The 24,347-nt window shown below is 48.2% G+C and overlaps 2 protein-coding genes and 1 non-coding gene across 5 annotated transcripts; all 3 read left to right on the forward strand.

Moving 5' to 3' along the window:
• The first annotated feature begins 5,852 nt into the window (after positions 1 to 5,852).
• LOC104862377 (serine protease 44) lies at positions 5,853 to 9,390 on the forward strand. 2 transcript variants are annotated; one of them, XM_010624363.2, is made up of 5 exons: positions 5,853 to 6,262; positions 6,437 to 6,587; positions 6,850 to 7,115; positions 7,810 to 7,970; positions 8,648 to 9,390. In XM_010624363.2, exons 1-5 carry the CDS (start codon positions 6,094 to 6,096, stop codon positions 8,780 to 8,782), a joined length of 882 nt encoding a protein of 293 aa, XP_010622665.1. In that variant the 5' UTR covers positions 5,853 to 6,093; the 3' UTR covers positions 8,783 to 9,390. The 2 variants fall into 2 exon arrangements, with proteins under 2 accessions (XP_010622665.1, XP_010622664.1); XM_010624362.2 differs by having other exon boundaries at positions 5,856 to 6,262; positions 8,520 to 9,390.
• Positions 9,391 to 9,510: 120 nt separating this feature from the next.
• Positions 9,511 to 9,676, forward strand: LOC117285787. Its single transcript, XR_004516907.1, has one exon. It is a non-coding gene; the product is annotated as a U1 spliceosomal RNA (small nuclear RNA).
• A 4,342-nt stretch (positions 9,677 to 14,018) lies between these two features.
• Prss45p lies at positions 14,019 to 23,341 on the forward strand. 2 transcript variants are annotated; one of them, XM_010624364.2, is made up of 6 exons: positions 14,019 to 14,204; positions 16,291 to 16,317; positions 19,819 to 19,969; positions 20,417 to 20,691; positions 21,484 to 21,647; positions 21,945 to 23,341. In XM_010624364.2, the coding sequence occupies exons 1-6, from the start codon at positions 14,096 to 14,098 to the stop codon at positions 22,215 to 22,217; spliced, it is 999 nt and encodes a 332-aa protein (XP_010622666.1). In that variant the 5' UTR covers positions 14,019 to 14,095; the 3' UTR covers positions 22,218 to 23,341. The 2 variants fall into 2 exon arrangements, with proteins under 2 accessions (XP_010622666.1, XP_010622667.1); XM_010624365.2 differs by lacking the exon at positions 16,291 to 16,317.
• The last annotated feature ends 1,006 nt before the right edge of the window (positions 23,342 to 24,347 follow it).

Below are 24,347 nucleotides of genomic sequence, written 5' to 3' on the forward strand. Positions count from 1 at the left end.
GACAGATTTCCAGAAATCTGCACAGTGATTGCTTTTAACTTCAGCTGGATGCTAATTTGCATAGGCATAGGATAGATTTCCAGAAGACTTGGTAGAACAAATGCCTGAAAACTCTAAGATGAACAATGCTCAGAACCCACATAATATTGAAAAGTATTTGAATTTCATGCATCCATAGAGGGGGACCTCAATGAGTCCTGGCAATTGTGATCCCAAAGGCTCAAAGACTGCCCTAGACTCATCCCAATAAATAATGAAACAACATTAAAATAATAATATTAAATAATAATAATTAAAATAACATTTTAAAATTATTAAATAATAATCTCAAATGGGTTAAGGTGAAATACAAGTAGCTTAGATATCTGCCAAATTTCAACATTTCTTAGAGACAGACATTACTATTCAATTAGTTAACAATAAAGTGTTTATACTTTTCACCATTCATTGAGTATCTTTTGGGAATGTGAAAAGCCAGCAACTTGTAATTGGTAACTAAGAGAAAAATCAGTCAATAGAAATAGATGCAGATATGATAAGGATGGTAAAATTAGTAGACAAAAACTTTAAGATACCTTTTATTTGCAATTTATTTTCTTTTCTTTTTGTTTGTTTGTTTTTTGAGACAGGGTCTCACTATGTAGTTGAGACTGAACTGGAACTCACTGTGTAGCCCAGTTTGCTCTTGAACTCACAGCGATCCTCCTGTCTCAGCCTCCCAAATGCTGGGATTACAGGTGTGCACCACCACGCCCAGCCTTATTTGCATTTCATTTGCTCAAGAATTTTAAAAATATCAATGTAATTAGGAAGAGAGTTTAAGATATTTTAAAAATGCCAAATGGGATTGATAGAGCTAAAAAATACAATTTTTGAACTGAAAAGTTAACCTGATAGTTTTAACCACAGATTAGACACAGAACTTCTTAATTTAAAGGCAGTCACATTTGTTTCTTTGATGGCCAGCAATTTTTGTGTCTTGTTTAAGAAATGGTTTTCTGTTCCATGGTCATGAAGATAAACTATTATGAACAATGCCTTATAAATAAAAACTTTTGTTGCATATGGTGTTTTGCTGTTATAAACAGTCATGCCAGGGCCCTTGTTATGCAGTGGTATCTTGGTTCATGAATGTTTTTGTTTGCAAACAATTTGGTTTGCAAACAGAAGAGTTTGGCAAAATTTTGTTTTTGTTTGCAAACTCTACATTGGGAGACAAACATAATAACCACAGCCATCTTTCCTGCACGATCATGACCATAGCCTTTTCCAAAATCTTTTCCAAAATCATAAAACAAATTAAGCTTGTGAATCAAAATACCACTGTATATACTTTGGTGTATTTGGCATTTTTTGTAAAGGTCATCTATATAGAAAGTATTGCCAATGAATGAATTGATAGATCAGAAAATATTTAAAATTTGGGTACATTCTGAAAAATTGGCTTTCCAAGATACTATTATATCTTTCAATTTTTTAATCAAATATTATAATTATTAGCCAATATGTCCATTTACCTGTGAGATGAAATCATAGTTTCCCATATGGCTCTGGTGGAAAAAGAAAGCAAAAATTATTTTAAAAAATTATGGCTATAATTTGATTAAATTCATCAAATGTAAAGGAGAAAGCCTGCAGAGATTGTAAGAATTGTTGCCTGGTTATGGCTGCAGGGCTAGAACATAGATGTTGAGATGAGACTGTTATAAAGGCTGTTTCTTGGGCTGGGGATGTAGCTCAGTGATTCCACTGCCTGCCTTGAAAGCATAAGGTCCTGAGTTCGATCCCCAGTACCACCCCTCCAAAAGGCTGTTTTTCCTTCAAGGAGGGAATGTAGGATGATTTCACAAGGAGCATTGTCCTGCTATCTTTTCAAAACTACTTTGTCCTTCTAACTGTGGGCAACCTCTAGTTAGTTTTTATTTTATGTTTTTCCTTTAATACTGGGGACTGAACTCAGGACGTTGTGCTTGCGAGGCAGGCGTGCCTCCACTGAGCTAAATCACTGACTCTTCCACTAATTAGTTTTTGATTTCTAAAACTTTGTCATTTCAAAATGTTATATAATGTAACGAGGCAGCATGTGACCTTTGGGACCTGGCATTTTTAAAAATGCAGCATAATTCACTGGAAATCCATACCTGTTGCTGTATACATTGATAGTTCAGTTTTTTCTTATTGATGGGTGATATTGTGTGATGCGGATGTACTGAGATAGGATAAAAGAAATAAGGATAGGTAGGAAAGAGACAAAGAAAACCACAATTTAAAAGTTATACTTTTAAACTGGATGTGGTGGCGCACTCCTGTAATCCCATCACTTGGGAGGTTGATGCAAGAAGATTGCTGGGTTTGAGGCCAGCCTGCACTACACAGTGAGTTTAAGGCCAGCCTGAATTACATAGTGAGACTCTGTCTCAAAACAAAAAGAAGAGCAAACCGAAAAAAAAAAAAAAAAAAAAAAAGAAGAAGTTTTAGAAGACTGCAGCCTTGGCACACAAACCCAGTAAAAAAATTCTTAAGGTTCTTAAAACATAATAAACCCTGGCCATTCCCCTTTACCTGAAAATAGGCCTTTTCACCTATGAATAGACAATCTCTTTTTGCTGATAAAATGGACTTTTCCCTACTGATTTTGCTACTGCTCTGTCACCTGTGCTGGCTGTCACCTATGAATGGGTCAATGTCCTTCCCCTGTAAAAAGGCCTTTGGCTTTCATCTGTGTACTGAACCCCCTCTTTCCATATATTCCCAAGTTTCACACATTTCCAACCCCAAATCCCCACAAATGCACCCACGTGTAAGTGTAATGGAAGGGAAAGCCAGTGGACCTTTTCCCATGAGTTGCGACTCTTACCCACATTCTTCTGTGCCCCCTAATTCTGAAGCCCATGAAATCTGCTTACTGTACAAAACATTCCTGATAGGGCTGGGGATGTAGCTCAGTGGCACCACACCTACCTTGCAAGTGCAAGGTCCTGAGTTCAATTCCCAGTACAAACAAATAAACAAACTTCCAAAACAAACAGGAAACTTTGCATAAACACAAGATGGACCAGTGACTCAAAGACCCAATCCTGAGAACAGCAGGCCCTTAACTTCCACCCTCCCCTTAATGCCTTATCAACCCTTACTCTGTAAGAGAGCTGCTTATGGCACTTCAGAGCCAACTGAGCCTCTTGGGTCTTTATGTTAAATAAAGCCTGTCTTTGCTTCAAGTTTTTCTCTTTCTCCTCTTTTATTTCTAACAACAATGTGTCTCATTCTCTTATGACCATTCTTTCCTAAATTAGTCTTTCCTGTGCACCTCAGTAGTCCTTGAAATTCCCCTTCTGTGACAGGAGTCAGCAAGCTCATTCTGCAGGTAGAGTGGACCTAGATTCTCCATCTCCACTTTGGGAACCTCCTCATCCCTAAACCATGACAGAACCACTGTTTAACATTCACACCCTGAAGGATGTCTGGGTTGGTATTTACTTCCTATCGTGGTGGTAGCAGTTTTCGACAGATTTGGTGCCTTAAAACAACCCTAATGTGTGCCCCTGCAGTTCTGCATGTCAGCAGCACTAGCACTAGGTTGGCCTGTGGCGTTCCTTCTGCAGGCCCCAGGGAGAATCTGTTTCCAGTTTTAGAGGGTGCCCACATCCCCGGGCTCGTGGCTCCTTCCATCTTCAAAACTAGCAGTGAAACGCCTTCCAATCTCTCACTGTGTCTGTCTTTGCTTCTGAGGCTTCTGGCATCTCTGAGTCTAATCCTTTTGTGCTCCTCACAGAAGAAAGCTTGCAACTCCTGTAGGCCATTTCTGGATAATGCAGGTAATCTTCCTATCTCAAGAGCCTTAATTGAATCCCATCCAGTTAGCCCTGTGAGGGGACAAAGCCACAGGTATTCAACTGTGTACCTCCTTGGAGGCAAAGCTGTCTATCACAGTGTGGTTTCCAGAGGGTGACTCCTCTGAATAAAGACACTGTGATGATGCAGATAGGTCAGTGAGTTTGTGTTGTGAATGCAAATCCTCATTCCTCTGGGGTAAACACCCAACTGTAAAATGAACGGTATTGTGTGATGGTTGTATATTTTATTTTATAAGAAAGTGCCAAGCTGGTTTCCAGAGTGACTGTTATATTTTGCATCCTACCACAATTTATGAGTGACCCCCCCTCACTGAATCTGTCAGTATTTGGTATGGTTACTATTTCTTATTTTCTTTCTTTCTTTCTTTTTTTTTTTTTTGTTGTTGTTGTTACCAGGCATCGAACTCAGGTCCTTGTACCTGTAAGGCAGGCGGCAGAACCGCTGAGCTAAATCCCTGGCACTATTTCTTATATTCGCTGGTCTGAGAGTTGTGTGGTGATATCCCATCACATCACTCTGGCCCCGACAATGTGTACATTTGTTTGCCCTTCATCGAGATTACAAGAAAAGTTCAGAAAAAGTAGTTTATTCACAATTTAGCAATTCACAATTCACATTTTGGGAGGACAGCTAGGCCACGTACCTCAAAGGCACAGAGTCACTTGGTTTTCTAGAAAGGGTAGAACGAAAACCAGGAGATATGCACAAGTATATTTAGCCATGTTTTTGGCCCAGAAATGTTAAAAATCTGGCTTTGCTAAAATTTCCTTGGTGCCAGGGTTAGGGGTCAAAGTTTCACTCTCAGTGTGAGGAAACCAGGGCACAGCTTAACTTTGAAAACCACAGGTTTTAAAGACCCAGTTCAATCTCTCCATTTCAATTTGCATTTTCCTGATGGCTAATGATCTTGGATATCTTTTCTTGTAGATGTTGATTTTTTAAAAATTAACACAGTGTTAGTAATATTGATTGTAAGGATTCTCTTAAGGAGTTTTTCTTTCTTTCTTTGGTAGTACTAGAGATTGAACATAGAGCCTTCTCACTGAGCTACAGCCCTGTTTTTATTTTTTTATTTTTTTATTTTAAGACAGGGTCTTGCTAAGTCACTAAGTTGCCCAGCTAGGCTTGAATTTGTGATTCTCCTACCTTTGTCTCCCAACATTTACTCTTTATTGCAAACAAGCAGAATCACCGACTGGCAGACTCATCTTGCCTCGAGAGGAAAGCTCTGCGGTCCTAGGTATGAGGCAGCAGTCCCAGGTTGGCTCAGATAGAGGGAAAATCTGCTCAGCTTTGAGGAGGAAGGAGGGGACCCTCTGTCCTGGTGTCAGGGTGTGAAAGTGGCTCTTTACCTTCTTCTCCATCAAGCTCTTCCTGAGCTAAGTCTCATTACAATAAAGCCTCTGTACTCCAGGGTGTGATTTTTCACTGTGCTGCTGAAGGGCATTTTAGTTCTATGCATGCAGTTTGTCCCGTACCGCTAAGAATTTGCCCCATATCATCTGAAAAAGATCATATTTGGCTTTCCCTGCCTCAGTGGGTTTGATTTAACCATCCTGTTTATCTTGGCTCTGATTTCTTGGTAGCTCTGTTACCTACAGGGTCTTTGAAGGCTCTGCTGACTTTTTACCCTTTTCTCTCCTGGTGTATGCTAATTTCATACCCTTGAAGTCTGGCTTACTTTTCTTTTTCTTTTACTTTCTAAGTCTGGGAATTGAATCGAGAGCCTGTACGCTGAACTACATCCTCAGCCCCTTAAAAATACTTTTATTTTGAAATAGGATCTCCTTAAATCCCTAAATGGCCCAGGCTAGGCTTGAATTTAGGATCTTCCTGCTTCAGCCTCTCAGAGTTCTGTGACTACGCACATAGGCGTCAGTGCTGATTAGTTGCCCCCATGCGTGTGTCAACCGCCTAGACCAGGGCTGACATAGCTGTCTCGAGGGGACAGGAGCTTTGGGGAAAGGCCTGTGCCAATCAGAACGTGGAATGCTCCTGGGGGAGCGGGGAGGGGGTTCCGGTCATCTGTGTCAGAACACAGGCGGTGCGGTGGCGCCAGGCCTGCTCCAGGCCAAGCGGCAGAGACAGCCAACGGGCACCGGGCCTCTCCACTAGGGGGACCTGCGGCCTCCGCGCGGAGCCAGCTTCCGGCCACCACTGAACCCAGGAGAGTGAGGGCTGCCACGAGGGAGCGACACCGGGGGCCACACAGGAGGCGGCAGGAGGCCCCGAAGTGCCATGGAGTCCCCCATCGCCAGCTCTCTGCGCCTGCTCCTCTGGCTGCTGCTTCTCCGGCCCCGGCTGGGCGCGGACCCCAGGGACAGCGTGACGCCCCCTTCCCCAGGAGGCATCCCTAAGGCCGCGCCCTCACCTACAGCGACCTCGAAACCAGAGGTCCTTCCCAAAGGTGAGGTCACAGGCCCTGCCTCTGAGGAGTAGGGACAGAACCACGACCTGGAGCACCAGGAGTCAAGGGGACACTGCTGAGGTCTGCGAGAGCGGGCGGCCTGAGGGAGACAGAGGCATGGGGCGGGGCGGTACTGCCTTCCCACATCCCTGAGCCTTCACTGACCTGCCACAGCCTGCGGCCAGAGGAGGATTGTCGGGGGAAGGCCAGCCGCGGAGCGGAAGTGGCCCTGGCAGGTCAGCCTGCAGGTCCAGGGCGAACACGTGTGCGGGGGCTCCCTCATCAGCAGCCGGTGGGTGCTGACTGCAGCCCACTGCATACACACGTGAGTGTTTGGGGACCTGGCTTGGACCCGAGTGTGACCTGGGGCCAGTCCTGCCCCTTCCCGGAGGTGACGCTTCCTCATCTGTGCAGGGGGGGTTTCAGCCCCAGGTGGGGAGAGCCCTGATCTGGGGTTTCTAACGTGTTCCCAGGGGAGACGCCAGCCACAGGGTGGGGGTGCAGGAGAGGAGGAGGTTGGGAGACCGAGGAAGGCGGGGCCAGGCTGGGCGGAAGGGGAGGGGTGCAGACCTCAGCTCCCTCCGCAGTTTTGTGGACTACACGGTGAAGCTGGGAGACACAAACCTGAACCAAACAGCCTCAACAGCCTTTGTGGTCCAAGCCAGAGACATTGTTATGCACCAAGATTTCACCCGAATTGGAGGACTCTTCAACGACATCGCCCTGGTGTTGCTGTCCTCCCCTGTGAATTACTCCACCCACATCCAGCCCGTGTGCCTCCCTGCCGTGTCCTTCCAGTTAGAAGCTGGTACAGAGTGCTGGGTGACTGGATGGGGCAAAAGAAGAGAAGAAGGTGAGACAGGAAGCGGGGCGGTGGAGATCCCAGGCTAGGGAGGAGGCTACCTGGTGGCCTGGGGTGGTCCACGGCTGAGGGGAGGCAGGTTTGCTAGCAGGGCGTAGGGAGCAACTGAACAGCTGTCTGTGAATTTGGTTTTCAGGCCTGGGGGCTCAGGGGCCAGCGTGCTGGCATCTCTGCAGGGTGGGTTTTAGCTTGGGGCGTCACCCACCTGAAGCTGTCCCTCCCTGCAAATGCCTGCCTTGGTGGACAGGGCACTTCCTGTTTGTCAGAAGAGGCCAGAGAGCCCTCAGTGGGATCTGGGGGTCTCCTCTTCATTGGGTAACTACGGGGCACCACATGGCTGAGAGTCCGTGACCCTGCTCTGGAAATTGGATGCTGCCCTGCGACTCAGGCCACCCTGTCACCATTACTCGTTCGTGCTTGGTGGTTATGTCCCAGACTGGCAGACTTGCTCTCCTCCATGTCCCCTGCTGCCCTTTATTTCTGCTGTCTTGCTTTAGAGCTTACTGTCCTCCTACACTGAGGTCAGGCTGGAGCTCACTGCCTCCAGGTGAGATGGGGCCAGGAGCCAACGGGAAGAGGGTGCCCATGTGCAGAGACCCTGTACTGAGACCCAGAGCAGGTTCCAGGTACTCTCATCCTGTTGAAGTCAGGAAAACCGGCTCACCCCTAAATTCTCTGCCTACAGAAGAGCCAGGGCAAGAGCCAACTGAGCTTCAGGAGGTGAATGTGAAAATAGTTAACCATGGGGAATGTAATTCGCTCCTCAAGAAAAGCCTGAAGGTGTCCATCAACCCAGTCAGGCAAGGGGCCATCTGTGCTTACAGTGAAGGAAAGGACTCCTGCCAGGTCAGTCCACGGGCCCATGCTGGGGTGCACTGCAGTTGTCCCCTCAAAGGTCCATGTCCCTAGGCAGTAGGGCCTGGCTCATCCCCTGGCCCTCCACTTACCCACTTCAAGTGGAGGGGACAGGAGGACAAGTGGCCAGGGCTCTCAGGTCCAGCCTGGCCATGGCCCCCTTGGGCTAGCCTGGCACGCTGCCCCAGCACATGCCCTGTGCGGGGAGGGCGGTGGGTGTCCCTGGGTAGTGACACGGACTCCTGTCTGAGCCCCTTCTTTGGCACATGTAGTGCACTTGGGTGAGCCGTTTCCTGTCACCCCAGAGTGGGTGCATTGCCTTGGTTTATGTTGAGTTCCTTGGTAGACAGATTCTTGAATAGGTAGACAGATTTTACTTGTTAAAATGTTCCATTCTAACAGCTCATCATAGTCACAGAAACTGATGCTGGCAGGAATGTGGGGAAGCCCCCGCCCCGTGTGCCTGATGGCACACTCTGGGGGCAGCAGCCTGCTCTGACTGATTCCATTGGTGTTGTTTATTTGTGTCTTTCTCCTCAGGGAGACTCTGGCGGCCCTCTTGCCTGCGAGTTTAATAATACATGGGTACAGATGGGTGTTGTGAGCTGGGGCATTGGCTGTGGCCGCAAAGGACTTCCAGGAGTCTATACAGATGTCCGTTACTACAGGGACTGGATTGTGAGACACATGAGTCGGTCTACACGCTGGGACTCAGCCAGCTTCCTCATCCCATGCCTGTGTCTGCTGCTGCACCTGGCACCCTGGTGACCCCATGCTCATCCTGCCCGCTCCCCCTGTTCTGAGTCTTCCACTAGGCCCCTCCTCTGACCCCCTTTTCCTTCCAATGCCCTGGCTTCAAGTTCCGGTTTGACCCCTCACCCCTGGGGAGCCCACAGTGGAGCAGAGGAGGGGACTGGGCCTGCAAAGGGTCCGGCCCGGTGCTCTGGTCACCTGCTTCTCACACCTACACCTGGCCTGCTCTGCCTGAGGGAAAGAGGTGAGGCCTGGCCAGAGGCCCAGCGTCCTGCCGGGGGAGCCCGGTGACCCCAGACGTGTTGGAGAACATCTGCAAAGCAGAGGCGTCCCCTGTGGTGGAGCAGATCCTAGACCCGGCCTTGGTGTCAGGCTGTGCCCTGAGCCTGTGAGAGGTCAGCCAGCTGGGGACTGGAGAGAGAGAGAGAAGGAGGCTGGGACTTCCACGTGGGGCTGTGTCTGGGCTGGCAGAAATTCCCTACATTGTGGCCCGGGCCCATGTCTCAGGAACAGCCTGGGGAGCAGCAGCCTTGGCTGGGGTCCCTGGTCCAGCTCTTCCTTGCTCACGGTCCTTGTGGCTACTCCACGGGTAATCCAAGTTTGTGTTGAGGCTGTTTTGGAGTGTGCAGACTTCAGAGTGTACCGAATAAACGTTTGGACGGTGTCCTGTGTGTCTGCAGCGCTGCTCACCTGGGTGTGGGTCTGTGGAATGCATTCTCCCCAGGACAGCTTTCTCCTTAGCCAGGGAAGTCCTCTTGGTCTCGGTGAAACCCAGGAAGTACTTACCTGGCAGGGCAGATGCCATGATCACGAAGGTGGTTTTCCCAGGGTGAGGCTCATCCATTGCACTCCATGAAAACCAGGAAGAGCCAGAGAGAATGGATCGGGCTGCCCATCCACATTTAAGTGGGCCATGGGCTGAGCCGGTGGGTTCTGCTGCCTGTGCTCCTGATTTAGCCCCCAGAAACTCTGTTCTGCTGGGTGTCCCCAGGGTTAGCAGCCTCTGTAGTCAGGGGCAGCGAGGGTGAGGGATAGTGGCCAGGGCTGGGTGCCCTCACACACTGTGGCCTGCTCCTTGGTGCCTGTTATGGTGTGACCTGGTTTGCTTCAGTGGGCCACAGGCAGGGCACATGGAAGAGGGGCAGGAGGGCTCTCTGTGTGTATGTGTGTGTGTGTGTGTGCGCGTGTGCGTGTGAGCACACGTGCGTGCGTGTCCCTTTTCCCACTTTCGGACAAGTGTCCCAGAGCCTTCTGGTCTGCATGCCAATCATCCTGTGGCCCTTGTGTCCTGCAGTCTCACTTTTGGGCCAGTGCAGAAGTGCCCACAAATCGGAGGGCCGTGCATGCCTGGGTCCCTGAGATAGCAGAACTCAAGGGCCTGGTGGGTTAGCATTTTCCTCCTTCTGACCAACATGGTGGGTTACGTGGTACGAATCAGGAAGTGGCGCGGAGCCACAGGTGTGGCGTGGAGCTCAGAGGGAGGACGATCCCGAGGGCAGCCCTTAGGTAAGGGGCTTGGTGGCAGGTGAGAACCCTGCTCTGCTTCTGAGCCATTACACTAGGAGGAGAGGGTGGAGGGCCAGGCAACGAGTCCTTCTGGAAACACTGGGCTGAGGATTGAAGAAAAGGAAGCAAAACTTTCAACCACCTAAGCTGCCGGCCCTGGACCAGTGCTGAGGAGGCAGGTGACACCGAGCTGTGCGCATTCCCAGTGCCGCGCTGTGGTTTTCAGTAGCGCTGCCCTCCAAAGGAAACCAGGGGCAGCAGGTTGGCAATGCGTGGGCGAGGAGCAAAGTGTGCAACAGGAGCCTGGCATTTCAGAGCACCAAGAGAGCCAGGGAGCTGTCGCGGACCAGTGACAGCCTGTCCTAGCTCTCAGAACTGAAGGACTGTGCATGTGCCCTGTGGTGGCGGGTCGGTGGGGTGCTCCTGCTAGAGGCTACTTGCATGGAGGGCACACCTGTCTCCCAGCTTCTCAGGATGATGACCTCCAGCTGCAGCCTCAGAAGAGCACTCTGCTGTGAGCGGGGACAGCTGGAGCTGTAGGGCTGTCTCTGAGACAGGTCCCTCTTGTCAATGGGCAGAACCACAGTGCATCTGTCGGTCCTTTTTCAAGGACACTCTTTTTTAATTTCACTGAATGGTTGAAATTTACTCATTAACATTTAATTTTTGCCATAGTAGCAATTGAACCCAGGGTTTTGTAGAGCTACATTCCTAGGTGTTTTTTTTTACAATTTAAATTATGGCCAAAATTCTTGCTATGTTGCCTAGGCTAAGCTTGGTGTGTGCCACTGTGCCCTGTCCTTAAAATTTTTGACTCCCAGACCAAGTTTGGGAATTTAGCTCAGTGGCACTGCCCCTACTTCCCAATTGCAAGGTGCTGAGTTTGATCTCTGGTACAAAAAAACAAAACAAAACAAAACAAAAAAAACCGCTGCCTTAACTCCCAGGTCAGTGTAACAGTGGTTTGGGGTCCTCACGGGAGCACACAGAGCCGTGGACACCTGGAGTTTCTGGTGCCTGTGCGGTTCCCTAGTCCAAGTCTTCGATGCTTTGCCCACTTCCTTTAGGTGTCATCCAGCATCCCTCTTGACATTGCTTTGCTGCCACCAGCTTTGCAGTTTGGGTTTTGCCAGTGATTCCCAGTTTCACAGCGCCCCGAGTGTCCTGCTGAAGCGCCTCCTGGTGCTCCCAAGTGCAAGAAGGCTGCGCGTGTCCCAAGGAGAAAACAGGAGTGTTGGAGAGGCTTCACGCGGGCACGAGTCACAGTGCTGTCCGCGTGAGCTCAGTGACCTGGCACCGCGGGCACACACACCGAGGCCTTTCCAGAAGCTCACACAGGACAGGGTGACAGGCTGGCTTATCGGTGGGAATATTCTGAACACAGGCTTGGAGGAACCCAGCGGGTGTCTCCCCCAGAGCGGGGGACAGTAAGTGCTCATCGGTGCTGGCAATGACTTAATCAGGCCCACACGGGCACCGCTGGGCACGACACGGTTCAGCTGTGTCCTGCTGGGGAGTCCCGGCTCCTCCCTGCTGGTCCATGTGTGTGGCAGCTGCACGAGGGCTGACCCAGATGGCCTTGTTCGTGCAGAGCGGGTACCTGGGGCCTAGGCGGGGGCACCTCTTTTTCTGCAAAGGCTTCCCCTCCCCTGATAGGCTACAGCAGGTCCACTCAGGCCTGGCCACCGGCAGAAGCAGAATCTGCCAGCACCTCCACGCCTAGGTTCAGAGGTGGCAGGACTCCCTTCTACCTCTTCTGTGGCTCAGAGCCCGGCCCGAGGGCAGCTCAGCTGCAGGGGGCGGAAATGAAGTTTTTGCTGAGTGGAGATGGGAGATACTGTGGCCACGCTGTGTCTTCTACAGAAGTAAGGGTGATAATTGCAATTCTTGAAAACCTCTCTAATGTGTTAACACCCAAAATCTTGATAAGAGTTTTTCAGCTCCAGGGTGAGAGAGAAATGACAGTTAGTTGTGAGGTCATTGTTTCCAATGTGCAATGAATGAACGGGTCGGGCAGTGATCACCTGCAGGTAAGGCCCACGAGGAGGCCACGTGGACCTGTGTGTGTCCTGTGGAGGCAGCAGCACCTGCTACCGTGTTGACAACAGGTTGGGGCCAAGGCCAGGCGAGGGAGGGTTGGACAGAGAGTGGCTGTGCAGGTGAGACGGCCGAGAGTTCAGCCGAGGGAGAGTGAGGGGCAGAGGGGCCAGCCGTCCTGCAGAATTCATCTCAGCGTCCCTGCAGAATCATGAAGCTGGCCTTTCTATATAGGGCCCATTGTCTGGGCTGGCAGAAGTTCCTTGTACCCTGGCAGGGGTCCGTTTCTCAGGGACAGGCTCAGGCACACTCTGGGTCTTGGTGGTTGCATCCAGGGGCACCTCACGTTGTGCAGGGGACGTTTGGGTGTCTGGAGATTTCAGAGTGCACTGAATACATGTTTGGAGAGTGTTCCTTTTGCATCTGTTCTCTCCTTGGGTATGTGCTCCGAGTAGGAGTGTTGTCCTCTTTAGCTATGGAAGCTACTATGTTTTTATTCACCCCCGAAGAAGGGAGGAGTCGGGCCCACTCAGACAGGGCGGCTGGGCAAGTGCCCTTGCTACCTGTGTGCCTGGCACAGTTGGCACTGTCACACAGAGGTTCTGTATTTGAACAGCTGCTTCTAGGAATTGGGTTAGGAGAGGAACTGGGTGCAAGAGTGAAGCTCGGTGTATGAAAGTGTCCTTTCTGTGGAACTCACTGTGTTGTTAAAGCTCTGTGATCCCACAGGGAGTAGGATGACAGCCACTCACTATATTATATGCAGGCTTCCTCCCTCACACAGGCCACAGATCTTCAAGTGTCTCTGTGATCAACTCCTTCCAATCTGTCCTTGATCCCTCTGGGGGTCAGTATTTCACCTTGCATCAGTGAGCTTCTGTGTGTCATTTCAGTTTGTTGCCTAGGGGGGTGGAGCAGGTCTCTTCCTGTAGTACCAACTGCTTTATGGAAGCCCTGACTATCTGTGGCTTAGCAACACCCGTTTAACTTCTATTTCCTGGGGCATTAAATGCTAGAACAGCCGGTGGAACTTGGTTAGAAGGTTACTTTTCTCCGTTGTATGCCTCGCCCACTTTTAGTATGCAGTTCATTCAGTTCCGCCTCAGCATCCTGGTCCTACCTTGGTTTCCATCTCATAGTTGGGACTGGGCCTGAGAATGCACTGCTCTAACAAGTTCTCTGGCGCTAGCCTGGAGACCTTACTAGGCAAAGGAAATAGGAGCGGCTACTGGTCCTCTCCCCATTTCTGTCACGCCCTGAAGATTCGAACATGTACCCTGGCACGTCCACCGGGGAAGGGGACGAATGCCTTTCTCTTCCCAGGTTTCCCCTAGGATGCCTGTGCTAGTTTTAGGCCCGGTTTAAGTTTCACTTCCGCAGAGGCGACATTCATGGTTGTCGACCTCTCTGCTCTTTCCCCTTCCTATGCTTTCTACCTCTCGAGATTCTCAAGTCAACAGTGAGGGTGAAACTCTCAGGTGCAGCGGCCCCAGGGTGCGCGACAGCGCCTGAGTCTGCACAATCAGGTGCCCACCAGCCAGATCCAGGCGCCCTCCCTTAGCCAGGTTCTGGGGTTACCCACACTGGGGCACCCTGAAGTGGCTTCACGTGGCCAGTCACCCTGGGAGCCACCACAGAGCCCCGAAGCCAAGTTCTTTGAGGTACAGGCAGTTGGTGGTGTGGGAGCTGCCTGTGCGCAGGCGCGGGGCCTGGGCTTGCGCCAAGTAGCCTGGGTGTGCGTCATCTTACGTCACGTCACGTCACGTGCCCAACGGCGGCGAGGCGGCGAGGCGGCGGAGTTGCAGCGCTTGGTGAGCCTCATGGCGGTTTCCTGGTGCGGCCGGGGCGCAGGTCCCTCGAGGTCGTGGGTCCTGAGCTGTCGTCTGCTGCTGCTGCTGCTGCTGGTGTTGTGGCTACCACTGAGCTCGGGTGAGGCTGCCTGCTTCGCCGCTCCCCAGCGTTCCCCTTCCCATCCCGGGCCTGTTTGGGGTGGCCTGTCTTCCTGCCCTCCCCACCCCGCGGTCAGTGCCCTCTGCTTCCTCTCAGGCTGTCTCCAGGACGAACCCGCACTGTGAAGCACCCTGTCCCTCCCCTGCCAGTGTGGCTGGCCATTGCCCCACAACGCCCAGAGTCCTTGTGGCATCCACTTGTCCTCTCAGGAATAATCGGCCACACTCCATCTTCCTCCAGGATCCTGCCCTAGCCCAGCTGCCTCACGGCAGGGGCTTCTTTTTTCTCATAACACGTTCTCGGGCCGTGTCCTTTGACTGTCCCTTCCCAGCTCCCTCTGAAAAGGACCAACATGGCCGCACGCTCCACCCGCTCAGGGTGGGCCTGGAGTCAGCCTCAGAATGCTGTACCTTCCCCTCTCCTTTCCCTACCCCTCTTGTCTTCCTTCATCCCCTATCTTCCTTCTCCCGCTCCTTTGCCGCCTCTGATCACCCCTCCCTTCCTTGTCCTCCCCCTTTTCTTTTCCTCCCCTTCCCTCTTCCCTTTCTTTATTCTTTTCCTCCCCCTTGTCCTCCTCCCTCTCCCATGACTCTCCCCTCCCCATTTCCTTTTCTTTCCTCTTCCCTCCTGTCTCTGTTCTATCTTTGGTCTGTTCCTGTAGCTCCTTGTCCTCTCCCCTCCCCTCTTTGTGCTTTCCTTCCCTTCCTCTCCTCCTTCCCACACCTCCTCTTTTTCTTGCTGTTTCCACCCCCTCAATGCTTCTTTCACTGCCGGCCTTCTTAAAATGATCATTACTTTGTATCCATTCCCACTTACCCCTTAGCCCACTCCTGGAAACTTTCTGTGCTTGGTGGCCCTGACTTTTCTACTCCCTCTCTTTTCATCTTCTGTGGCTTCCCAATCTTCTCTGCTGAAGGGGAACCCCCTTTTCTGTTCCACCAGGCCACACAGATTGTGCTGTAGCTGACATATACCCGTCTTTGAGTTGCTGGTTGGGCCCTGCTTCTTCCCTTGAGGAAGAGAAACTCCCTTCCCTGGAGGGATTCATTGCCCTGAGCATTAGGGTGTCATTTATGTGGGCTCCTCAGAACACAGGGGGCACCTGGGTGTCTCACTCTCATCTTCCCTACAAAGACTTCTCTCACTCTGTTCTCAAACTCGGTGGATGGCAGCCACCCTTCTCTATACCCAGAAACTGGTGCCACCTGGGCCTGCCAGTGTCCCTACATCCCACATACAGCTCACCTTTGTCCTGACTGAGCCACTTCCTCATTCAGACCTCCTCACTTACCTAGGCTTTGCAGAGCGTCTAGGGAACCCCTCTCTTCACCTTCCTACCTGTTCTCTGCTGCCTGGCCCTGTCTCACCGCTCTTGGCCTCCGGAGAGAATCAAGACTCCCTGCCATTGTCTGTCTGTCACTACATAGGCCTTGCTTTTATTCCCAGCATACACCACAATAGTTTCTTCTGCAGGGAATGTTGTCTTTTCTCCCTTGTCATTGTCTTCTCCCCCCTCCTCCTCTTCCTCCTTTTCTTCCTCTCCTCTCCCTTTCTCCTACCTCTCCCCTCCCCTCCCCTCTTTCTTGTACTAGGGGTTGAATCCAGGGCCTTCATACAGAGCTACATCCCCAGCCCTTTTTAATTCTGCATTTTGAGGCAAGGTTTCACTAAGTTGTCCAGGTTGAGCATGAACTTGCCGTCCTCCTGCATCAGCCTCCCAGAGTGCTGGAATTACAGGTATGCACACTATGCCCAGCTCTCATTTCTCATTTATGTTTTACTTCTCATCTTTAAGACCTGGCCCAGTAACTCTTCTCTAGAGGTCTCTTCTATCCACCTTCTTCACATAGGCTTACCTATCCCTGCGCTGATTTCACCTAGGTGATTGTGTATTTATGTATTTCACCCCTGCCTGGGCAGTATGTCTCTCTAGCCTCTAGGTCCAGTTTGGGATCAGAGTAGAAGATTGGAAAGTATTTGGTGAATGAATAAGCTACTGATGTACTCTTTGTTGCCATCCTGTCAAAAGCTCCCACTTCTTTACTGTCTCCTCTTTGTTTTCTAGGTGACAAAGAGAACAAAACCATACCAGGTAGGTCCATGGACCTTACTGTAGGCTTCTGTGAGGACAACAGCATTTCTGGATGGGTAGGAAGCTGGTGTCTGTTCTAATCGGCCTGGTTTCTGAAGAACAGCCTATACCTGCCAGGGATGCAAAGGCAGGAGGATCTGGCCTCCCCTGGGGAGGCACGGTGCCTGAAATTCAGTCTAGACCATAGCCCATGAGGTGATGTGTCTGGAAGGCTGGTGCAGACCCTTCTCCCATTGTTCTGTGTTCTAAGTGTTGTGTGTCTAGCATCCATATCCTCTTTTGTCACCCTTCTAAACTCCTGCCAGCCATGTATGAATGTATGTATAGTTCTATAGGCCTCCCAACACTTGACCCAACTTTTTTTTTTTTTTTTGCCAATCTACAAAAAATTTTGCTTCCTGATATAATTTTCCTTTTATTGAGTTTGAGCTTGTCCCATTGTGCTCTTGACCTCTTGAATGCCTGCTGCTTGTCCCAACCCTTCGTATACGGTCTAATTTTTTTTGTTGATTTTCTAGAGCTCCTGTATATCCTTAAGAAATGCTTGTATTGAAGTGTGTGTTTGTGTGTGTGTGTGGGGGGTGTATGTGATAGTGATACTAGAGGTTGAACCCAAGGATATTGCACTGAGTTACCTCTCTGGCTCTTTTTTATTCTTTGAGGCAGAGTCTTGCTAAGTTTCCCAGGATAGACTCATAGCTTGTGAGCTTCATGTTTCAGCCTTCCAGAGTGCTGGGGTTACAGGGGTATGCCACCAGGCCTGGCTTTGTATTCATTTTAGATACTGCAAATAGTTCTTCCCAATCAGTTGTCTGTTAACTTTGTTCCTGGGACCATAACTCCTTTATTTTTTTTTTAATGTGTTACTAGGAAATTTATTTTTTTTACATAGATTAATTTCTTTTTTATTAAAGATTCTAAACGTACATGACAACAAGAAATGAAGATACTAAATAAAAATTTCAAATATACAGATATATGACAGCAAAAAAAGGAAAAGAAATAAAAAAAATTTATGCAACACAGACTGATAATCCACATACATTATTAGTTTGATCTTCAAACATTATATGTTCTTTCTCATTTTCTTTTCGTATATTTTTGAAATATTGTATTTACAAATAAAACCAAGTTACATATTATAGTTGAGAAACTTCTCAAAATGTTATGATTTATAAACTCCTTGGTTTTATTAATTTGATAAATATCATACACTTGTTGATTCTATCACTTACATTTTCTAACAAAACTTCCTACAGAAAAGAAATATATGTATATTTGAAATCCAAAAACAGCTAAGAGTTCACATTTTTAAGATTTGATTTTTCTGTCTTTTTTATTATATCCCATACTTATTTTTATTATATTGTTTGTAAGCATAATGATAGAATTTAACACCAATACATATGAAATATTCTTCCCAAATGACTATGACTTAAATCATCTAGGGAAATCATAAGATTGCCTCCTTGATTTTAATGTAATCGAATTTTATGGTTTATGGTTTGTGTTTGGAGAGTCCTTAGGAGCTTTGTTTAAGGAGTTCTTTTCCACATATGTTGCATTAGTCTGTTAATTTATAGTTTTACCTTTCAAATTTAAATATTCAAGTACTTTTAGCAGGGTATTGAGTTTTGCTTTCCTTAGTTCTTTCATAGTGAGCCAGTTTCCCAGCACTATTCAGCGGATCATTACTCAGTGATTTTGGCTAACCCTTTATGGATATGGATATCAAGGTCCTTTATTACATGGACCCATCAAGCTCTCTGACCTGTGTCAGTGCTGTGCTGTTTTGGTTATTAGGGCCTTCATGTGTGTCTGAATGTTTGCACCAGCACATGGGGTTCTTCTTTGCTGTGCTTTTTTCAAAGACAGCTCCTCTTGCACTTTGTTTTTCTGTGTCAATTTTAGGTAAATTTATCAAGTCTTTTAAAATGTCTAACATGAGAAAATGAATTTATAGATGAGTTCTGGGAAGAAAATTACATCTAAACTATTGAGTCATTTTATTTAAGAGTGAGGACTATCTCTCCACCTGTATTATTTCCTTTGTCCTTGATCAGAGTTTTAAATTGATTTTGTGTAAAGTATTAGGTTGATTTTTATGTAGTTTGTATTTTTTTGCTCCTGAAAGTGTAACCTGAGTGTATTTTCTAGTTGGTTGTGATGGGATAGAGAAATATTAGTGATTTTAAGAGTAAATTGTTTCAAAGCTGGTCGTGGTGGTGCATGGCTGTAATTCCAGCACTTGGGAGGCTGTGGCAGGAGGATTGCTGCAAGTTTGAGACCACCCTGGGCTACACAGTGAGTTCCAGGGCAGTCTGAATTACATAGTGAGACCCTGTCTCCAAAAAAAAGTAAATTGTTTCGTTCAGGAATTCTGTGCATGCAAAGTGCCCAAACAATGTCCCAGGAATTGTCACACAGTGTACATACCTCTGTCCCATACTGGGATTAAAAGCAGAGAAGTGCTGTGTCCGGAACCCCCTTGAGCTCTCTCAGTTACATCCTCTGCCCCCAGCCCAGTATTCTTATCCTGGCTTCTGACAGATTATTTTTGTTATTTAATGTTATATAATATTTGCTATAGGTGTATGACCTGTAACTTTTTAAAGTTAAGGATTTCCTTCCCCATTAAAGTCATAAATATGTGTTGAACTTTTAAGATGCCTTGTTCTGAGGCCAGAGATTTAGCTCAGTGGTTCTGCTGCCTGACTTGCAAGCACAAGGACCCAAATTCGATCCCCGGTACCAAAAAAAAGATGCCTTGTTCTGTGTCTGTTGAGCAGAGCACATGGTCTTTGTCCCTCTCAATTGCTGGAACTGTTGGGAGAATGCCTTGGAGCTCTCACAGTGTGGGCCCACCCTTGCACTCCTGTGAAGGTTCCCCTTATGAACATGGTATGTTGTTTTTCAGAGCATGATGTTGGCTAATATTTCATTTAGAATTTCAGTGTCTATATTCACTCGTACATTCATGCAGCTGTCCAATTTGACTGTTAAATGATATGCAAACCAAGAGTGTGTGAGCTGTGAGCAAGTGTGTGCAGGGGCCCTCATGGGCCTCATTGTTGCTGGCTCCACATGCTCAATGCAAAGACTTCAGAGTGGAAGTCACAAGCTTTTCTTGACTCAGAGTAGTGTGGAGACCTTTCACATGAAAGAGATACAGCAGTGTAGCTTTTCAGGAGCAAGGTTCAGATGTAAGACTTGCATATTCTTGTCTTGGAACTCTTCTCTTTCTGCCTTGTTAGAGGTCCTGTGCTGATGCTCCCTGTGAATCTTAGTATCTCTCTCCTGTCTTGATGTTTTTTTCTCCATCGTTGTCACTTTATATAGCCACTGCCCTCTTGGAACATCCTTAGTCTATCCCCTCTCTGAAATGGGGCAAGCCCCTGCCTTTACAGCTCTGTGTGGCTTGGCCTTGGATGGCCGCTGGTCCTGATTATTTTTATCCCTCTCTGTGGTCCCTCTGTCCCCCTGGCATGCTTATTTATGAAGTCTGTAGTGAACCCTGGTGGTCAACGGAATTGGATGTGACCCACCGCCACTGGCCCTGGGAGGTGAGCCTTCAGACAGAGAATGAGCACGTGTGTGGAGGGGCCCTCATTGCCCCCGTCTGGGTGGTGACTGCTGCCCACTGCATCCAGAGGTGAGTATGGCCATGCGTCCAAGGACTGGGGACCCAGAGCTGTAATGGATCCAGCCAGGCTCTCTGGTTTCTCTGTGAGCCTGGAAGGAGGGATGAGGAAGAGTGGGAGGAAGAGTCATGCTTGCAGGGAGCAAGGGCTCAGCTGGGGCAGGAGCCCTGAGCAGCATAGCCTGGGTAACAGGAAAACCAGAGCACCTGCCCACCCTCCTGATAGCATCTGTGCACTGAGACCCACATACCTGCAACAGCAGACAGACAAATCCATTTTGAATATACCTGGAGGAGACAGTGCTCGGACCCTGAGAGCCCACAGATGAGACGAGGGAAGCTGGGTGGGCAGAGCAGACCAGGCAGGACTTCTGATGCAGGAGAGCAGGTCCTAGGGAGAGGCAGGTGCATGCTTATATGGGAAGCTGGTGTCTACCAGCGGGGCTCTGTTTCCTGCAGCACTAAAGAGTACTCAGTGGTGCTCGGCACCTCCCAGCTGCAGCCCTTGAACCCCAGGAGGATCTTCTCAGTTCCTGTGAGGGACATCATTATGCACCCCAAGTACTGGGGCCGGACCTTCTTCATGGGTGACATCGCCCTTCTCCGTCTTCATGTTCCCGTCACCTTCAGCAAGTACGTGCAGCCTGTCTGTCTCCCTGAACCCACTTTCAACCTGAAAGTAGGGACACAATGCTGGGTGACCGGCTGGGGCCAGGCCAAGCAGCACTTCACAGGTGAGTGGGGCAGGACAGGGGCTCCTTCTTTTCCTGCCAGGCCTTTCCTGCTGGCCTCTTCATGGTGCCGCTCAGGAAGGCTGTGGGTGTCACCCCTGGCCCCTGGTTCTTTGAATACGTTGGGACCATTCTTTGTGTGGTGACCATTTCCATTGTCACACAGGCACCTCATTCAGGCTGGCAGTGTCCAAGCTTGGTGCAATCATTTGCCTCTTATAGAAACTCAGAGCCAGTTCATTCCCTCCCTTGTTCACTCACTTGACACACTTTGAGCATCTGCCACGTGGCATTGGAAAGACCTGCCTTGCCTGGAAGAAAGTCACAGTGTGGGTTGGGGTGGGACGCAGGCTGACAAGGAAAGTGCAGAGAACTTGTCATATCTTAGGATCAAGTGATCTGGGGGAGTCACTGGGATGAGTTCCTAGCAGAGTTCCTGAGCAACTGGAAGGAGGCACGAATGTTAATTGGGGCACTGGGAACAAATGGCCAGTGCAAACCAGTTTCACCCTGGCTAGAAGTAGCACATGGCCAGCCAAAGTCCCTCCTTAGAAGTGGCTACATTGGCACTTGATGCCAGCCTGCTTGGTTCAGCAGCAAAGCTTTCCAGAGAAGAGGATCCCAAATCAAAGCCTTAGTGGGGAGAGGAGCTTGGCAGACAGGTCTCCCCTGCAGGGGTAGGAGGGGCCGAGTGAAGGAGGGTCCAGGCATGTGTGGTATGGCCTACATTTTGAGGTGACAGGACCCGCTCAAAGGTTGGGGTGTGATTGCTTACCCTGCTGAGTCCTTCCACAGGCAACTCCACGCTGAGCCCAGAGCTGCAGGAGGCCGAGGTGTTCGTCATGGACAACCAACGGTGTGATAAGATTTACCGCAAGCAGTCTCTCTTACCCCGAGTTGCCCACCTCATCCTGGGAAACATGATTTGTGCCACCAATTATGGACAAAACTTGTGCAATGTGAGTTGTAGGGATTCTGGCAACTCTCCTGTTGGGAGCAACTCCAGTGTGGAAGTCACTTCTGGAGCAGGGTTTGTGTGGCCTCCCTCTGTGTTACCATCACCAGGCTCTGCTCTCGTCTTCCTTCCCTGTTGACATTGACTTTGGCTGTATCTCTGGGCAGAGTCCCCAGTGAGGAGCCAAAGGAAGCCCAACTAAGGGAGAGCCTTGAGGGAGTGAGTCTTGTAAACAGCACTCTAGGGTGGGCATCTAGATTCCCAGGAGCCCAGCAAAGCCTCCTCCTCTCTCTTTGTCCAGGGGGACTCTGGGGGACCATTGGTTTGCGAAGTTGAGGGAAGATGGATTCTGGCAGGGGTGTTGTCCTGGGAGAAAGCTTGTGCCAAAGCAGAGAATCCAGGAGTGTTCTCTCGCATCACCAAGTACGCCCAGTGGATCAAGAAGCAGATGAATAGTGACGTGCTCTCAGCTCCCAGCTGCACCTCCTCTTGGCTCCTGTTCCCCACCTGGCTGCTTCTCCCCACCTTACCCTTTGTGTTCTGCATCTGCTGGATGGCATCCATGGAGGTTTGACCAAGGTCATGTGTTCAACTTAGCAAAAAGTTGGGAAGGGGAAGATGTGGCCCCAGGGGACTTGGGTCCTGTTTTGGCATCCCATTATGGACAGGTGTGGTGGATGACTGGGCCAGGAGACTTGGAGAAAGGGAAAGAATGGGTCGGAGGGTTCTGGAGTCTGGAACCAGGATAGCAGAGATTAAAATTGTGCAAATATGAGCTGGCTGTTTTTTTCTCTTCCCTGGAGTGGCCCTTGAAGATGTGGGTGGGGGGGAAGCAGAGCTTTGTGAAATTAATTCTACCAGGAGACTTCATGGGGTGGGGTGTGTATGTGATGTTCTTGGCTCCATCTCTATTGCTGGGCATAAGAAAGGGGCCTGGGTCTCCAGCCTCACTTTCTTCATCTGTAAAATGGTGATCTCATAGAGGAGTAGTCAAAAACTGCTCTGCAGGCGGACAATGGGGACAACCCACAGAAAGTGCTTCCAACTCAGCTTGCTTGCTCACTCTATGTCTCTCTCTCTCTCTTTTTCTTTAAACTCATTATAAAAGCAATGTATGCTCATTGTAAATAGGAAACTAGTAAAGCCTAAATAAGGGAAATACCCCCTGGAGTTCCAGTACATGGAGGTGCCCACTCTTCATTTCAATGAATTTTCTTCTACAGTTTTTTGTTCTTTTTGGTACTGGTTATAAAGCTCAGTACCTATATCCCCAGCCCTACAATTTTATTCTTAAAAAATGGAAGATTACATGCACTCTCGATACATTCTTGTGATTTACTAAAAATAATTATCAGAAATATGTGTACGGATCTTCCCATCTGCCCCCACCACCAATCCTGCTACCCTCTCCAGAAGTAATCATTAACATGCTTAAAAAATCTATAACTTTTAAAATAAATGACACCTTATATATGTATTACTAATAGCCCACATTTTGCAAAAAGATAATTTGAAAGCCTTTCTAATTTGACATTATTCTGCATGTTCTGTGTGGTTTAGCCAGTGCCAGTTTTTGGGTAGCTTCTGGCTTTCAACCTTGCAGTAGCATTCCATGAACATGCTCCTGAGTGTGTGGGGAGTCACAGTTCTGCGTGAATTCTGTTAAATCCACCCCCCCTTGGAATTAGTTGATCATGTAGTATATGACAATTAATGTTTCTCCTTTTGCTAAAAATAGTATTACTGATCTTTTAAATTCTTTTTCATCTAATAGGGAATTGTATTATTACTGTTTTGATTTTTTTTTATTGGAAAGTGTCTTCATGTGTTTATTTTTAAAAGGTATACTTTTTCTCTAGTAAGTTTTCTATTCATATATTTTATGTATTTTTCTTTTGGGTTGCTAATCTTTTCCTTACGGAAGATCTTTACTTTTTCTGAATATTAAGTTTTTGTTTTTCTCAATTTTTTTCCAGTGAGCCACTTTTTAAAGTGTATACAATAGTAGGTATTGTTGCCATAAAGGCCTTTAAAACTATTGAGTTAAATTAGTTTTTACCTTGTCCATGGTTTTTGTGCCTTTCTTAGGGTAGTTTTCTCCATCTCTATGTTGTAAAAGTTATTTTTCCGTATTTCTCATATTTGAATAGTTTTGTCTAATCCATTTGAAATTTCTTTTTGTATATTTTGTGAGGTAGCAGTCTTAACTATTAAGCAGAGAACCACTTTTGTTGACATAATTTCTTAAAGAGTCTGTTCTATTCAAGTGTAGATTTGACCTTTCACACTTAAATAATGAAACCCCCCATTTATTCTCCCTTCATATATTCTTGAGTGTGAATTTGAATCCTGTGTTATTCTTTCATTGATCTGTTTGTGTGTCTTTGGGTTAGTGCTGAACTCTTAATCAGCTTTACTATGTTTTCTTCAATGATGGCAAAGGTTCTTCTCTTCCTTTTGGTACTCTTCTGATGATTGTTTCCTTTCTTCTTTTGTTTTTTTTTTTTTTTTTTTTTTTTGGTACCGGGGATCAAACTTGAGACCTTTTACTTGCAAGGCCAGCAGTCGAACCATTGAGCTAAATCCCTGGATTTCTTCTATTCCTTTTGAACAAAATATTGTATTCTATATGAACTTTGGAATCAGTTCATCAAATTCCATTAAAAATACTATTGACAATGGGCTGGGAATTTAGTGCAGGGGC

Source organism: Fukomys damarensis, unplaced genomic scaffold (assembly GCF_012274545.1).
Source record: "Fukomys damarensis isolate Sample0158 unplaced genomic scaffold, DMR_v1.0_HiC HiC_scaffold_12, whole genome shotgun sequence".
Classification (NCBI taxonomy): Eukaryota; Metazoa; Chordata; class Mammalia; order Rodentia; family Bathyergidae; genus Fukomys; species Fukomys damarensis.

Bases quoted from the DNA above. Each gene is read 5' to 3' on its own strand.
- LOC104862377 (XM_010624362.2), top strand. From the start codon at position 6,094: ATGGAGTCCCCCATCGCCAGCTCTCTGCGCCTGCTCCTCTGGCTGCTG. The intron at 6,263-6,436 runs GTGAGGTCACAG...GACCTGCCACAG, and splicing joins ACCAGAGGTCCTTCCCAAAG to CCTGCGGCCAGAGGAGGATT. The intron at 7,971-8,519 runs GTCAGTCCACGG...CTTTCTCCTCAG, and splicing joins AAGGAAAGGACTCCTGCCAG to GGAGACTCTGGCGGCCCTCT.
- Prss45p (XM_010624364.2), top strand. From the start codon at position 14,096: ATGGCGGTTTCCTGGTGCGGCCGGGGCGCAGGTCCCTCGAGGTCGTGG. The intron at 14,205-16,290 runs GTGAGGCTGCCT...TTTGTTTTCTAG, and splicing joins GTGGCTACCACTGAGCTCGG to GTGACAAAGAGAACAAAACC. The intron at 19,970-20,416 runs GTGAGTATGGCC...TGTTTCCTGCAG, and splicing joins GCTGCCCACTGCATCCAGAG to CACTAAAGAGTACTCAGTGG.